This window comes from Culicoides brevitarsis, chromosome 2 (assembly GCF_036172545.1).
Source record: "Culicoides brevitarsis isolate CSIRO-B50_1 chromosome 2, AGI_CSIRO_Cbre_v1, whole genome shotgun sequence".
NCBI lineage: Eukaryota > Metazoa > Arthropoda > Insecta > Diptera > Ceratopogonidae > Culicoides > Culicoides brevitarsis.
Genome location: NC_087086.1, coordinates 15,684,195 through 15,702,195, shown reverse-complemented (window position 1 = coordinate 15,702,195; position 18,001 = coordinate 15,684,195). Strand labels below are relative to the sequence as shown.

At 27.5% G+C, this 18,001-nt stretch overlaps 2 protein-coding genes across 2 annotated transcripts in view; one reads left to right on the top strand and one right to left on the bottom strand.

Moving 5' to 3' along the window:
* LOC134830270 (nuclear receptor coactivator 3) overlaps positions 1–3,487 on the top strand; it is a 42,685-nt gene extending 39,198 nt beyond the window's left edge. Inside the window, exons 4-9 of the mRNA XM_063843691.1 lie at positions 11–160; positions 1,048–1,304; positions 1,368–1,593; positions 1,741–1,890; positions 2,189–2,434; positions 3,280–3,487. Coding sequence (XP_063699761.1) covers positions 11–160; positions 1,048–1,304; positions 1,368–1,593; positions 1,741–1,890; positions 2,189–2,434; positions 3,280–3,308 — 1,058 coding nt within the window. The 3' untranslated portion in view covers positions 3,309–3,487. The remainder of the gene's footprint in view (positions 1–10; positions 161–1,047; positions 1,305–1,367; positions 1,594–1,740; positions 1,891–2,188; positions 2,435–3,279) is intronic.
* Positions 3,488–8,629: 5,142 nt separating this feature from the next.
* On the bottom strand, positions 8,630–17,642 carry LOC134831860 (FERM domain-containing protein 5). Its single transcript, XM_063845684.1, has 6 exons — positions 17,448–17,642; positions 12,452–12,556; positions 12,168–12,384; positions 10,432–10,900; positions 10,161–10,375; positions 8,630–9,514 (listed from the first exon to the last, which is right to left on the bottom strand). The coding sequence occupies exons 1-6, from the start codon at positions 17,535–17,537 to the stop codon at positions 8,928–8,930; spliced, it is 1,683 nt and encodes a 560-aa protein (XP_063701754.1). The 5' UTR covers positions 17,538–17,642; the 3' UTR covers positions 8,630–8,927.
* Between the last annotated feature and the right edge of the window lie 359 nt (positions 17,643–18,001).

Sequence of the window (18,001 nt, the reverse complement as noted above, 5' to 3'; positions counted from 1 at the left end):
TTTTTTTTAGGTAATTCACAAGGAATGCAAAACATTGAATCCTCGATCCCTCCAAATGTGTCACTACAAAGAACGCCCGACTCGCAAATGAGTCCCGGTTTCAACATTATCCAGCAACAGCTGAGTCCAAATCAACAACGACCACCGTTTAGTCCGCAAGGTAATTTACGATTATTTTGAACTAAAAAATCTGAAAAAATTTAATTTAAATTAATTATTTCAAATTAATTTTCAAAAAATTTCATTTTTCAATTATTTTTTTACTTTTAAGATTAAAAATTGTACCAAAATTTTTTTTTCAACTTTACAAAAATTAAGATTTTTTGTACTTTGCCTCAAATTAATTTTGATTTAATTTAATTCGAAGCGATTTAATATTTTTCTATTTTTTTTTTTTTTAATTTTTAAAAAGGCTTTTGAAAAATACTGAATTGTGAAAATATTAAAAAAAAAATCACTGTAAATTTTTTATCATTACCTTGTTTTTGTAAAACAATTGAAATTTTATAAATGAACCTGAAATATAAAAAAATTGCAAGAATATTAATTTTTATATGGCAAAATCGAAAAACTTGAATTTTTAAAATTAAATTTAAAAATTATTTTTTTTTGTAATTTTATTTTTATTTTTTAAAATTTATTTACTATTAAAATTAAAAAAAATTAAATTAAATAAAAAAATTAATTAATTAAATTAAATTCATTAAATTAAATTAAATTAAAATTAAATTATTAAAATTAAATTAAAATTAAAATTATTTTTGTTCATAAAATTAATCTATAATTTTGTCTTTTTTTCCAAAAATTATAAAACTTATTGAAAATGAAATATTAAAAAGTTTTAGATTTTTTTTTTAATTTTTAATATTTAAAAATCTAAAATAATGTAAATTTAATTTTTTTTTTGTAATTTTACTGGTTTTACTACAAAAAAATTCTATTTTTTTATTTTCGGGAAATTTTTTAAAAATTTAAATTTTAAAAATTATGTTTTTTTTATCTTTAATCGAAATATTTTGCTAATTATTTTTTTTTCTCTATTTTCAGCCTATTCAGCTACAAACCAATTCAACTTGAACCCGCTATCACCTCAGCATCAGTTGCAGCAAATGCAACACAACTACCAAGCGAACCAATTTCAACAGGGAGCGAATTCGCCGGCACAATTGTCTCCAATGTCGCGACAATTTGGACCGGGAACGCCCACGGGACAACAACCGCCTCCCCAATGGAGTCAAGCGTTAGCTGCCCGAGGCATGAATGCAGCAGCGCAAGGCAATCCCATGTTGAGTGGACAATTAGGGGTAACTTCCATCTGCAAAAAATTCAAGAAAAAATAATTTTAATAAAAAACAAATTTTTTTTAGAGTCCCAATAACTTCAATGGAGGACGTCCCATATTCCAAGGACAACGACAACGATCTCTCAATTCACCGGGTGCCCGATCTGCGTCGTTCCAAGACGGTTTTCCCGGACCTCCGAGTCCATCGCAGGCAGCGCAAGGTTACCAGCAACCGGGCATGTTTCCGAATGTGCCGCAACAGCTTCAGCAGCGATTGCAACGACAACAGAGCGCGCCGCAACCGATGACAGGTAAAAATCCGAAAAAAATTCTAACAGATAAAAATTTTCAAAGTGAACAAAAATATTAACAAAACTAAGATTCCCCTCTGAGTCTGAAAGACACCGTTCAATGGAAGACGGCATTAAAAGATTATTACAATTATTATATCGAAACAGGATCTCCGCGACCATATGGTGGTCAAGATCAATCTCCTTTTGGAATGATGTACAATAATTCGCCTAACTTACCGCCACAACATTCCGCCGGGGGACCGGTGGCAACAAATAATTCGCCCAACGATTACTTTACGAACCGTACACAATCCGGTAAGGAGGCATTTGTGTACACGGAACATCACACCTCTCACTCTCACACACGATCATTTTTTTCTTTCATTTAAATGTTCACCTGGGCAACTCATTTTTTTCATCTCAAAAAAAATCCTGGCAAGATTGATCAAAATTAAAAAGCAAAAAAATGTATCTAACCGATCATTTCCATAAAATTAAAATTTTATATGTGTTAAAACTCATTTCAATGTTCACTGTTTTTTACATTTTCCTTCGCATTTTCATCATTTCGTGTCAAATTTTCATATTTTTTTCCATTTTCATGCATTTTCAGGAGAGCCAACCGGTGACTTTATCCGTCAGGGCTTGCGAGCTGTCGTCACGGGACGAACGCAATCCGGCATACGAACTCCCCAAAGTCCCGTCAGTGTTCTAAGTGCAAATTCACCGAGTGCCCCATCTCCTGCACAACCCCAATTACCAAACACGGCGCCCCTGATGAACAATTCCACAACGGGCACCGGAAATAACGTCGGTCCCAACGATATGGGCTTCAATTTTGACCAAATCGCGCAAGCAGGTAACTAATTTTTCCCCATTTTTGTCATCCAACAAAAATTTTTATGTGCGATTGAGTGTTTCATGTCCGGTCTGTGTTCTTTTTTTTATTTTTTTCATTCGACGACTTTAAAAAAAAAATTTTTCGATGAATTTTTTTCAAAATTATTATCTTACTTGACAAATTACCAAATCAGGTTCCAACACGTTGTCGGTGGACGGTAAGCTAGTCGGTGCTAGTTCAACCACAGCTCAGCCGCAGCAGTGGTCAATCACTAACAGCAATAACGAACAACAGCTAATTAGCTCAATTTCCTCGAATAGTACGCAGCGGGTAAGAGAAAGAGCCAAACACAAAAAAAAATACGTTTTGTCTCTCTACAATTGTTAACTTTTTTTTCAAAATGACGCTTTTTCATTCAAATTTATTCTTAGAGTTCGTTCAAGTTTTCTTTTTAGTAGGATTTTTGCACTTTTTTGATGTTGTTTCAACTTTTTGCTAAAATTTATTCACGTAGAATTTTTTACCAAACAAAAATTAGCTCAGAAAATGACTTACGGACCAAAAAAAATATTTTTTTTTAAATTTAATTTTTTTATTTAAATGTCGCAATGCTTTAAAAAAATATTTGTTAAATCTAAACTGCTTCATGTTTTTTTTATTAATTTATTTTAATTCAATTTTTATCTTTCTCTTACCCAACAAAAAATTTTGTTGTCTTTTAAATCGTCTGATGGTCTTGTTGTGTTGATGTTGTTCTGTATTTTTTGTGCATGTTTTATAATTTATATTTTTATTAAATATTTTTTCGTGTAATTTTTTTTATTTTAAAAAGTTTCTAAAAAAATATTTTTTAATTTTTACAGATTTCTATGGAGGAAGTACGCCTCGGTGACCCGAAGAAGTCACTTTTGCACACTCTTCTTTCTGAAAATAATTAAATTTAACGTATTTCTTTATAAATATAAAATTAGTATTAAAATTTTTTTAATCTAAATTTTAAAAATCTAAATTTTATACTTTTTTGTTATGACAATTTTAATTTATAAAATTAAAAATTTTATATTTTTATAATTTTTGTTTTTTTAAAAGGCAAGCATGAAAGAAAGAAGTGATCTTCTAGAAAATAAATAACATAAAGAAAAAAAATTAAACGACAAAAAAGAATTAAAGATGTGATGTTTTTTACAATTTAAAAATAAAATTAAAAAAAATATATATGATATATTATATATGTTTGTATATTATTATAATTGTTAAGTGTTTTTATTATTATAATTATGCAAAAAAAACTGATCAAAATTTAAAAACAAAAAAAAAATTGAGAGAGGAAGGTTGACTTTGCTCAACTTTTGACAAGAAATGACCAAAAAATGTGTTATAAGTGAATCACTGGATGATGTAGATTACTGTTAATTTCAAAAACTAATCATAAGATAATGTTAAAAAATTATTATTAATTTTAAGAGAGTGTGTATAAAATACGCAAGAGCAGCAGAGCAACCACAAAGAATTTATTATAAAAAAAATATGGTTCAAAATTATAACAAAAAAAAAATGGAACGTTGATTGATGATAAAAAAAATATTAAAACTAAAAAAATATATATAATTATATTAAAACTGTGAATAAACCTTAAATGTAAGTGTAAAGGATATAACAAAGTATAATCTTTATTCACTAGAATTTATCTTAAGGTTATGAAAACAAAAAAAATACAGTAAGTACAGATTTGCAGTACCTAGAAGCGCATTGGATATATATATTTAAAGTAAAACTATATTTGTTAATGAATTGTGTATATATAATATATGAAAAAAAATTATTAAAAACTATTAAAGTTGTATAAGTTTCTTGATAATAATAATAAAAACATTTAATATTCATTATAGGAGAATGGTAACTTGTAAAATTAAATAAAAAATTATTATTATTACTAAAATATGAGGTAAGAATTATTTAGACAGGAGATAAGGATACACAAAAACAGAAACAATACAAAGAAAAATAAATCAAGTAATATATGGATGAATATAGTAAATTTTCTATGGAGATTTAAATGATGAAAATATTTTTTTTTACTTAATTAAAAGTGAACTTCTTTAAATTAAACTAATAAAAAAATCTTTAAAAAAAATAATATTCAACATTTTCGGCCATAATTCATTAAAAAATTCAAAATAATTCACTTTTAATATAAAAAAAATATTTTCATCATTTAATGAGGAAAAAATAAATACCTCTTTAAGTTCAAAGATGATAAAAACAAAATGTAGAAAATAAATTAACACTAAAGTAAACGAAAAATCCACTGTAAAAAAAACTTTTCACATGTTCAAAATCATTTAAAGGAAGCTTAGTCAAAATTTAAAGTACTATTTAACAAAAAAAAAATGTCTTTAAATATAAATATCTAAAAATGTTTAACTTTGTACTATCTACACTTTTACCTTCTCAATTAATTTAACAAAAAAATCTTACTCTTTAAGGTTTATAAATAAAAAAAAAATAGAAAAACAAACAAAAATTGCTTAAAAATACAAAGAAAAAAAACTATATTCTATAAAATATAAACAAATATATATATTTACCTTTAAAACTTACTACAGATATTTACAGATACAAAATATTATACTATACCAACCAACCAACAACACAAATGTACCCCCAAAACAAAAAAAAAACTTAAATAACTAATAAAAAAAATACAAAACATGAATTATAAATGAATATATAAAATAATAAATGAAATTTAAACACAGCCACAAAACAAACAAACAAACATTTTTAGGGATTAAACATATAGTTGTACAAAAGTTAAAGAAAAAAAAATACAAAAGATGTTAAAAAAATATATTTAAAGAAAGAAAAATTACATTCTCATGAGCTTACATAATTTTCTGATTTTGTTAGTTTCTTTTAAAAAATTCATACCGTTTCCGATGCATTTGTTAGGTTAAAAAAATGTGTTTAATTTTCTTTATACATATTATATATATTTATATACCATTGAACCAGATTATTATCCATACCGCAATAGAATTGACAGTGCAGTTTTTATACTCAAAAAATATATTTATATATTTTATTTATAATTTTTTTTTCGTTTCTTTCTTCATACTTCACACTTTTTTAATCATCAACAACAAAATAAAGTTATATCATTAAATTCGTACTTACCTTACAAAATTACACACACAATAAAAAAATATTATTATTATTATATTAAAGAAAGAAAAAAAAACTAATGAGCAAAAATCACCCACACATATACATTATATATATATATTATTATTAATTATTATATATATTATGTTTACTAATATTATTATGATTGTTAGTTTGTAAATTATTATTATTAAAAGTATATTATTATTATTATCTTTAATTATATTATTATTATATATTATTATGAAAAGATAAAAGAACAGAAAATGGTTTAAAATTAAAATTAGTTACCGTTATATGCAATTATTTTATTTGAGTTTTATTTTATTCTCTTAATTTTTGCAAAGGTGAGTATTAATTTTTTATTTTATTTTTTTAAACAGACGAGAAACAAAATATATAGAAAATAACCACTGCCGCGATAATATCCTCAAAAAAAATATACAAAAATAAATATAAAAAAAAATAAAATAAAAATCATTTCCCTTTAATAAACTTTCAACTTCTCTCCAGAAGTATCGTTTAGTTATATTTTATGAGCCTTGATCAATTTTGAAGCCTTCAAAAATAAACTGTACTGAAAAAATAGCACTTTCTCCATATTTTGATTTAAACTAAACTAAAAAAAAAACAAAAAATTATTATGTGTATAATAAAGGACGTAAGAGTGTAGGCTGTGTCTTGTAAAAAAAATTAAATTAAAAACAAATAAAAAATGAAGAAATTTATGAGAAAATATAAGAGACTCTCAAGTGTTCTGCTGTTGAACATTGGAAAAAAGTGCATGAAACTAGAGGCCATTTCAGTAGAAAAAACAAAGAAAGTAGCAAAAAAAACTTAAAACCTTAAACGGAATGAAAAGAACGAGTGATACATATTTTTCTATTCAGTAGAGTAGTTTTCGTGCAAAGAATAACAGAGACAACATATATAATAATAATAAGTTTCAAACTCTCAAGTATTATAAGACCAAATAAAAAAATGTGTAAATATATATTAAACTTGTGTCTCTTTTATTTTTTTTTTCTATTAAAACAGTAGAAATAAAAATAGTACAACTACAAACCTAAGTATACTGTGTAATAATTAGTAAGGATTAAAAAAATATATGATAATAATTTGTTTATTTTTTGATTCCCATCAAAATTGTTAAGTATTAATAATATCAAGTTACAAAAAAAAATGAAAAAATAATGTTTAATTAATGTTTCATGTTCTCAAATATTCTTTTGAGAAGTATTTAATGTTTAGTAAAATTATATATACACAATGATATATAATATAAACAAAAAAAAAGTAAAATTATAGAAAACACATGGAAAATTATATTCACGTACGTATAAAAAAAATATTAAATAAAATTAAAAATAATAAAAAAATAGTTATATTTCTTTAAATTATTTTAAAGATGAATGGTAAGTAAAAAAAAAATTATTTTTTTTGTATATATTTTTCTTTATTTTATCATAAATTGAATTTTTGTATTGCTATTATATTTTTTGTTTCATTTTTTTATAACCTACATTTACTTATAAAATTTTATTATTCACGAGTGAAATTTTTTATTTCTTTTCCAAAACTTATTAGAGCCACTTCAAAATTAATTACACACTTAAATATATATTTTTTTATTTATACATAAATATTAAAATTAAATTAAAATATATATATATATATATTAAAAATTGTTAAATAAAAAAATAATTCAAACCTCACCAATTAAAAACTAATTCTTAAATTTAAAAGAAATTAAATTAAAAATTTAAATTAAAAAAGAGCCTGCTCGGGTTTCTACTTTTCTTCTCCAATATTTTTTTTTTTAATTTTTTATTATTCATTATGTTTAGTAAGAAATTCAAAAATTATTTCTAATATTTTGTATGTTTTTTGTATCTTTGGCGTTTATTTTAATTTTATTTTTTTTTCTATGCCTAATTATTATTATTTATTTTGTCTTTTTTTCTGAAAAATATATATTTTTTTAAAAATTAAACAACTGAAAGTAATTCAATTCTTTTACAAAAGCTTACAAAATTATTTATTTTTCGAGCGACAATGGCAATTTTTTAAATTTAATATTCAATTGACATTTTTTTATTTTTTTTCTTATCACTGAGATATATGTTTTTAAGAAGAAAAGGGATTCATTGTAAAGAATTCGTTGAAATTCAAGGAGAAAATTTTTAAATTAATAATTCTTGGCATTGAGATCATTGTGAAAAAAGTTGCAGAAAAAATTATTTTTTTTGTTCTAATTCTATTTTTATTCGGAGGGAGCGTGTGCATTTTTTTTTTTCACTAAAGAGACATCGAGAGAGAGATACAGACATATTTATTAGATAGATTGACACTTCATCTCACAGTACCCGAGTGTTTGTGTTTATGTGCTTGCGTTGTTCTAGAAAAGCTTTTCTACAAGCAGTTCTACGAGTATTTCTTTTAAAAAGTTATTTTTTTTTTTGTTTGGCCCTTAATATCCTTTTCTCGTTTCTCTATAAATGTTTAAAAATTATCCTTTTTCGGAATAATTAATAATAATTGCTATGTTATAGAAAATATTTTGTTATTCTATCAAAGACATCCATTTTAATTTTTATTTTAATATTAAAGAGTATTTTTTTTTAATTTTTTTTAAATATTACTGATTGGCTCGAATTAATAAATTTACCAGTGCTTTCGTCGTCTTATTACTTGTCGCTTGGATATTTTTTTAAAAATATTTCTAAATTTAATAATTAATTAAATATTTTAATAAATTATTTTTTTTTAGTACGGAAGAGGGAATTACTTTTTTGTTTGTTTTTTAAATGCTTAATTTCTAAATTTTTTAAATATTTTTTTTTTAGGAGAAATGATTGTACGTTTTTCTTGTTCTAAGTGCTTGCTTTGTTGATATTTTTTTAAATATTTTATAAAAATTGGTTTAAGAAGTTGAAGCAACTAAAGCTCAGATCTATTTTGTTGTGGTTGGACCCTATTTTTAGTGTTTTTTAAGTCTTTAGGAGAGAAATTATTTAATTTTTAATTAAAATTAAATCTATTGTGGGTCTCATTAGAGATAGAGAGTAATAAGACGTGATTGATTCTAACTCTGATTGCGGTGGTTGGCGTTTGCTGTGAAAAAAAATGAATTTTCAACCAAAACGGAAACATATCAAGCATCACATGTTCACTGATTCGATTCTCATTTCATCTCGATTGCTATTTAAAAAGCAAAGCTATTGCTACAGATCCTCAGACGTGGCATCATGCGGATCAATCAGGTGTACGGATCTTCGTCTCGTGCAGCGGCGCCGTTATTGTCGTCTTCCGCACTCACATTTGACGACAACAACGTGCCGAAAGATCAAAAAATCCCGCCAAAAGTCTTCGCCATGTACGCCTTAAACGGCTGATAGTACTGATAATTGAGCGACAACATCTCCGGCCAGTCCTTTATCTGGCGAAAAACATCGGATTCCGACTCGAGAATGAACACCGTCGACACCGCAAGCAATATCAAGACGATGAGGAATGACGGTATAAATGCATGTAAAATGGAAAACTTCTTGATTCGCGCGTCATTTGTGGCATTTTGTTGAATTATCAGGGCGGCATTGTTCACGGAATTCTGAAAACCGAGGGGAACGGCATCGCCGCCGCCACTTGTTACGCCAAATTGACGATAAGGGCCGCCAGCACGCGCATCTATGACACTCGTAAAGCCCGATTCCTGCGACGAATGCTCGAACGAGTCACGGAAATAGTAGTCGGAGAGATGATCGTCGTTGCCAATGACGTCGCCGACACCGCTGTGAACCACTCCGCTGCCATTGACGCCGCGACGTTCCTCGCAAACTGTCTCGAGAATCGGATCCGGACAATAAACGGAAGACGCTTGATCGGTATTGCCCAGCGGTTCGGACATTGTTGAGCGTGGAAGTGTGTTGTAACCTAAAAAATGAATTTTAATTTAATTTTTTGTTAAAAAATTAGTCGATTTGAATTTTGTTTCAAACTTTTTGTTCCAAAAATATTTTTCGAAATGAAGAAAGTGATAAAAATGCTTTTATATTTTGACTTTTTTAACTAAATTTTTAAAATTTTGTAGATTTTTATGCATTTTATTCAAATTTGCTATTTTCAAGTTGCTTTCGGAACGTTATTAAAGCCAAAATTCGAAAATACAAAAAAAAAATAACTTTTCAGTATGTTATCTTTTTTTTAATTAATTTTAATTTTTAAATACCTAAATAATTTTTTTTAATTAAAATTAAATTAATATATTTTTCAATTTTTTTTATTTATTTATTTTTTTTTCGAACAAATATCATAAATTTTTTTAAAATTTTTTTCAAAATTTTTTTATTATTTTTTTCCAGTTCCTAATTTTTTTTTTGTAATATTTGAAATTATTAATTAAATTTTAATAAAAACAACAAAAAATTAACGTAAATTTAAAAAAAATAAAAACATTTATAAACGATAAAAAAAAAAATTTTTAAATCAGTTTTGAGTCCCATAAAATTTTTGAATTTTTTATTGAAGAAAGGAACAAAAAGTTTGAAATAAATTTCGAGTGCTCTGAATAAAAACTTACGAATATCAAGTAACTCTCCCTGAGGACTGCTTGGCGTGGCAGGAACACTACTAGCTTTCCTCTTGCTCGGACTCGTATTTGAGCCGTCCTTGTTCAAGGCAGCTAGTCTCTCACTCATGATTTCGCGTTCAGTTCGTCCTGTGTAACGGAATTTGGTGCCAAAGGAGAAAAATCCGCCGCCCGACATGACAGAGGCGTGTGAGCTTGATGGAAGACTACAAAGAAAAAATTATAAAAAAAAATCTTTAAAAATTTTCAAACTTTCACTCACGTAAAAAACAACATTTGCTCGATGGCGCATCTCCAGACATAGCGACACGTGACCCCTGACGTGCATTTAAAGCCCACTGTGTGTTTCTTCACCTCGCGTCGATCATCGGTGAACGTCAAGTGAATTATGAACATTTTTCCCTCAAAGTTCAGTTTATGCACGTCATGCCATCGATAGTGTTGCAGTCGTTTTCCCGTTTGGAACGTGCTGATGCCCGTAAAATTGATGCCCAAGTAAATTTGTGTGCCTCGATGATCTTTCACGGGATGCGGATCAATGCCGTAAGTCTCCAAAGTTCTTGCGAGCGCAATAAATTCATCATAAACGACACTTGCTTCCAATCCGGGCTCGCGTTTCTTGTGCAACTCGATGGCTTTGCGTTCAAGTTGATCCGTTTGACGTAATGCCAGGCGGAGCGATTGTGCATAATTTTCTGTGTGGATTTCACGATCGTAGTCACCGAGCTCGTCTGAAATTAAAAATGTCGTTAGAGTTAATGAAATGTGCTTGACGAGGATCATTTCCGGTTCCGATGACGATAAATTGAGCATTTTTTGGGATTTCAGTGACATTCGTATCATAAAAATCATTGAAAGAAGATGAAATTTTTCCTTTTGTTGCAAATTTTTTGGTTTCTGTCTTTCAAAATTTTATTTTTGGAAGCCAGAGACAAGTACATTAAGGTAGAAAAAGTGACCCAATGTCTCAAATCCGAGAATTTAACCATCCAAATATTGACAAGTGAGTTTAACAAGGAATTTATGACGCAAAAAATGATTTTGAGCTCAACTTTTGAAGTACGGAAAAAAGTTAAAGGAATGATTCAGGTAAGTTTTTAACAAATTTTTGACTTAGACTTAAGAAAACTTAAGACTTAAGATTAAGTTTGAGTAAAAATATGAAAAATATCTTGATTTAAGGTCATTAAGTCACATTGAGTCAAATTTAAAAATTTACATAAATACATTTTTTTCTAAATTTGAAAAAAAAAATAATTTTTTTCTTAAACTTAAGCTTAAGTCTCAAGTGTTTTAAGTTAAAATATTTTTTACTCTAAATATAAACTTAAGCTTAAGTTCTTTAAGTCAAATTATTCAAACCTGAACTTTTCAATCAAAGTCATTTTTTTTTCTAAAATTAAAAAAAAAAACTTAAATTAAATTAAGGCTTAAGTCTCGCTTAAGTCAATATACGGCTTTAAAATAATTTTTAACTTAAACTTAAGCTTATTTTTTTTTAGTTAAATTAAACTTAAGTCAAAAATTTTTTCTACCCTCAATTTTTCAATAATTTTTGAGAAATTTTAAATTTTTGACTTAACGTAACTTAAATAAACTTAAGCTGACTTAAAATTTTTCATCAAATTAAATTTTTTAGATGGTTGTAATCTTAAATCGCTGCACTTTGAAGGACAACAAGTGCTCACTCTTTTCAACTGTAATTTGGGATGACATTTGCGACAAATTGCAACATCAATACACATTTTACTCGCAATATGTCGACGCATGGGATCCTCCAATGAGATGTCCTCTCTACGGAAATTACTCCGTGAAAGAAAATCTGGTCGACTTGACAGTTCCCTCAGCTCTCATTTCCGGTTCTCATCGTTGGCTCTTGTCTTTTAAATTTTTCAACGTAAAATCACGCGAAATGCTCTCATGTTTCATCGTTCAAGTTATCGTCTCGGACCGCATTGAACTCCTTCGCAAGATGCATTTAATCGGAAAAAACGTTACCTTGGATAATTAGAGATCCGAGCGTCGCTCCTTCATTCAACGAACAATAAAGACGTCCATGTCGCAAATCACGCTTCAACTGCTGAAAAACCATGTATTTGCCATTTAGAGACATTCTTCCCGGATCTGCCGGATAGAATTTGATCCTAAATGACAACACTAACGGATCTACATCTTTCACTTGCTTTATGATTGTTTTCGACAAATCGAGCCAGTTCTGCAAAATGAAAAATATTGGAAAACACGTCAAATCAATATTTCAAAACAAACAATTGCTTACTTACCCTATTTTTAAAATTATCAATAAATCGAAGCCCAAAGTAGTCTTTTTCAGTTATTTGCAGTTGCTCGCAAACGTACTCGAGCAAGAAGTTTCCTTTGTGGTTTGGCTGCAAAAAATTATGACACAGACATGATTAATACCCAAAAATTATGTTATATCCTCATTAAGGTCAACTCTAATCTAATCTGCTGTCCATTCAAATATCCACTGACACAAAAAACGCACACACACACACACACGTGACCATATGTCTAAATTTAATTTTTGTGTGCCTTTATAATGTGACATTTTTAGCAAGTTTTTTTTCGGTGTATTCTTTATGCAGTGACGTATAAGAGGTATTTGACATGAAATTTAAATGTCGCACTGTTCGCTATTGTTTTAAATTAAAACAAAAAAAAAACAACTGTGCTTATGAAGGCGCGACATGCTTGACAAATCGCAAGGGGATAGCACGCTATCGTTTAGGTAGGTCGAAAAAGTTCATTCTTTACATCCATTGATAGTGTGTTTTACAGACAAAAGCGCTTTTTTGTCAGATAATTTGAAAAAATTGAGTGACGAGATAGAATCGATCGTGAATTAGGCCAATACAATTTCGAAAAATATTTTCGATTCCCTTTAATTTTTAATTTTTAGAAAATAATAGAAAACGATAACAGAATAAATAGGAATTTAAAAATGATTCAAATAATTTTTATGAGGTAAAAATTGACCAAATATGAATGGAAATCATCTTTAGAAACTTTTTATTCATTTTTAGGCTTAAAATTAATTTAAGTGAGATAAAATCGAGATAAATTTTATTTGTTCGAAAATTGACCAAATATGAAGCATATGAATAAAATCGTGATAAATTTTATTTGTTCGAAAATTGAAAAAATATGAATGGAAATCATCTTTAGAACGACTTTTTATTCATTTTTAGGCTTAATAATTGCTCAAAATTGCTCGATTTTAAGTCAAAAATTGCTCAAAAATTGACTTGCTGAGAAAAACTCGATTTTAAGTGAGCATGAGATAAAATCGAGATAAATTTTATTTGATCGAAAATTGACCAAATATGAATGGAAATCATCTTTAGAACGACTTTTTATTCATTTTTAGGCTTAAAATTGCTCAAAAATTGACATGCTGAGAAAAACTCGATTTTAAGTGAGCATGAGATAAAATCGAGATAAATTTTATTTGTTCGAAAATTGACCAAATATGAATGGAAATCATCTTTAGAACGACTTTTTATTCATTTTTAGGCTTAAAATTGCTCAAAAATTGACTTGCTGAGAAAAACTCGATTTTAAGTGAGCATGAGATAAAATCGAGATAAATTTTATTTGATCGAAAATTGACCAAATATGAATGGAAATCATCTTTAGAACGACTTTTTATTCATTTTTAGGCTTAAAATTGCTCAAAAATTGACTTGCTGAGAAAAACTCGATTTTAAGTGAGCATGAGATAAAATCGAGATAAATTTTATTTGATCGAAAATTGACCAAATATATGGAAAAAATCTTTAGAACGACTTTATTATAGAACGACTTTTTATCGTCAACTCGATTTTAAGTGAGCATGAGGTAAAATCGAGATAAATTTTATTTGTTCGAAAATTGACCAAATATGAATGGAAATCATCTTTAGAACGACTTTTTATTCATTTTTAGGCTTAAAATTTTGAAAAACGATTTTAAGTGCTGAGATAAAATCTCGAAAATTGACCAAATTTTCATCTTTAGTGAGCTTAAAATTAAAATTGATCAAAATCGAAAATTGACCAAATATTGACTTTTTATTCATTTTTAGGCTTAAAATTGCTCAAAAATTGACTTGCTGAGAAAAACTCGATTTTAAGTGAGCATGAGATAAAATCGAGATAAATTTTATTTGATCGAAAATTGACCAAATATGAATGGAAATCATCTTTAGAACGACTTTTTATTCATTTTTAGGCTTAAAATTGCTCAAAAATTGACATGCTGAGAAAAACTCGATTTTAAGTGAGCATGAGATAAAATCGAGATAAATTTTATTTGTTCGAAAATTGACCAAATATGAATGGAAATCATCTTTAGAACGACTTTTTATTCATTTTTAGGCTTAAAATTGCTCAAAAATTGACATGCTGAGAAAAACTCGATTTTAAGTGAGCATGAGATAAAATCGAGATAAATTTTATTTGATCGAAAATTGACCAAATATGAATGGAAAATCTTTAGAACGACTTTTTATTCATTTTTAGGCTTAAAATTGCTCAAAAATTGACTTGCTGAGAAAAACTCGATTTTAAGTGAGCATGAGATAAAATCGAGATAAATTTTATTCGAAAATTCGAAAATTGACCAAATATTGAATGGAAATCATAAATTTTAGAACAAATATGAATGGACTTTTTTTATCATTTTTAGGCTTAAAATTGCTCAAAAATTGACTAAGTGCTGAGAAAAACTCGATTTTAAGTGAGCATGAGATAAAATCGAGATAAATTTTATTTGTTCGAAAATTGACCAAATATGAATGGAAATCATCTTTAGAACGACTTTTTATTCATTTTTAGGCTTAAAATTGCAAAATTGACTTGCTGAGAAAAACTCGATTTTAAGTGAGCATGAGATAAAATCGAGATAAATTTTAGATCGAAAATTCGAAATCATCTTTAGAACGAGGCTTAAAATTTCAAAAATTATTTGATCGAAAATTGACCAAATATGAATGGAAATCATCTTTAGAACGACTTTTTATTCATTTTTAGGCTTAAAATTGCTCAAAAATTGACTTGCTGAGAAAAACTCGATTTTAAGTGAGCATGAGATAAAATCGAGATAAATTTTATTTGATCGAAAATTGACCAAATATGAATGGAAATCATCTTTAGAACGACTTTTTATTCATTTTTAGGATAAAATCTTAAAATTGCTCAAAAATTGACATGCTGCTCAAAAAGAAAAACTCGATTTTAAGTGAATGATAAATTTTATTTGATCGAAAATTAAAATCATTTTTAGGCTTAAAATTGCTCAAAAATTGACATGCTGAGAAAATTAATTTTTAGGCTTAAAAATTGCTCAAAAATTTGCTGAGAAAAACTCGATTTTAAGTGAGCATGAATCGAAAATTGACCAAATATGAATGGAAATCATCTTTAGAACGACTTTTTATTCATTTTTAGGCTTAAAATTGCTCAAAAATTGACATGCTGAGAAAAACTCGATTTTAAGTGAGCATGAGATAAAATCGAGATAAATTTTATTTGATCGAAAATTGACCAAATATGAATGGAAATCATCTTTAGAACGACTTTTTATTCATTTTTAGGCTTAAAATTGCTCAAAAATTGACATGCTGAGAAAAACTCGATTTTAAGTGAGCATGAGATAAAATCGAGATAAATTTTATTTTATCGAAAATTGACCAAATATGAATGGAAATCATCTTTAGAACGACTTTTTATTCATTTTTAGGCTTAAAATTGCTCAAAAATTGACATGCTGAGAAAAACTCGATTTTAAGTGAGCATGAGATAAAATCGTGATAAATTTTATTTGTTCGAAAATTGACCAAATATGAATGGAAATCATCTTTAGAACGACTTTTTATTCATTTTTAGGCTTAAAATTGCTCAAAAATTGACATGCTGAGAAAAACTCGATTTTAAGTGAGCATGAGATAAAATCGAGATAAATTTTATTTGATCGAAAATTGACCAAATATGAATGGAAATCATCTTTAGAACGACTTTTTATTCATTTTTAGGCTTAAAATTGCTCAAAAATTGACTTGCTGAGAAAAACTCGATTTTAAGTGAGCATGAGATAAAATCGAGATAAATTTTATTTGATCGAAAATTGACCAAATATGAATGGAAATCATCTTTAGAACGACTTTTTATTCATTTTTAGGCTTAATAATTGAATTAATAATTGCTCAAAAATTGACATGCTGAGAAAAACTCGATTTTAAGTGAGCATGAGATAAAATCGAGATAAATTTTATTTGATCGAAAATTGACCAAATATGAATGGAAATCATCTTTAGAACGACTTTTTATTCATTTTTAGGCTTAAAATTGCTCAAAAATTGACATGCTGAGAAAAACTCGATTTTAAGTGAGCATGAGATAAAATCGAGATAAATTTTATTTTATCGAAAATTGACCAAATATGAATGGAAATCATCTTCAAACGACTTTTTATTCATTTTTTGGCTTGAAACTGGTTAAAAAATGACTTGCAAAAAATTTCACGATTTTAAGAAATAATCTTCAGAACACTCAAAGAAAATTGTACTTTTTTGATAGTATTCACTATACCTCCTTCTTAAAGTTTTGAATTTGTTCAAAATTGAAACATTTTCAATTATTGTGTTGGCCTTAATAACGGACTGTCATATTCATTCGATTAAATAGCTTTTTTATTCAAATTAAAATATAAAATGCACTAAAATTCTGAACATAGCTAATACATTGTCCGCGAACCAACGAACCAACATAATAACAATAAATATAACTGTTGATCAACTTCAGTAGTATTACATATTACAACATATAATTACACATATCCCGTGCACAACCAGAAGTAAGTTAGAATAGCAAAAAACCATTGCACATCTTCTTTGTATCGATACAGGGAACTTTTGCGTGTGTGTTAGTAATATGTTGTAAATGTTACATGTCTTTTTGTTGTTGTTACATATGATGGTAATGCTGGATGGTAAGCATCGTTTTTTTACGTCACAATTTTTTAAAATGTAACTCGATGTGCATATGTATGTGTGTTGTTTATATCTTATGTCGCTTGATATTTTTCGTTACACATATACATGACATTACACACATCCAATGGTCTTTCTTCGTCTTCTTGCTGTTTGTAATTTTGCAATTTTCTATTTTTCAGTACTTTTGCGATTTTTCTTGCATTTTTATTGGACACCGCATGTCATTCGACGCATGTTTCACTTGTCAAAAGCAACTTGGGAAAATCACTGCCAAAAATAAAACTTACTTGAAATTCGCATTCTAAAATTTCGTCGTCCTCCAAGAGACGAACTGTGCATTTGTACACGACATTTCCTTCGCTGCGTCCTTTGAACATGATTTCTGCATGCAATTACACTTTATCTCGCTGCTGGTTACAAATTTTTCAAGTATTTTCCACTTTTTACATTAAATTTAATTTAAAAATCATCCTCCTACAACTTTTCACCTTTTGACACTCTGATGATTTATACTCGACTGATGATGGTAAGCATAGTGACGTTTGGAAAATGACGCGCAACCATAAAATTGTGTCCTTTTGACGTTTTCTACGCAGCCAGGGAAATTGAAAAGGATGTGAACGTTACATTTTTTTACGAGTTTTTGATATTTTTTTTTTTTTTTTTTTTTTTTTTAAAGTTCATGATAGCTCAAAATTTAAATAAGTTTTAATTTATTTAGGCTGATACAATTATCAAAAATGTTTCAGGTTTCATAGACCTTCTGAGCATTAAGTAGGATGTATATCGAGTATCTTGTTAAAAAATTGTAAAAAAATTCACTTTTTTCTAAAATTGACAA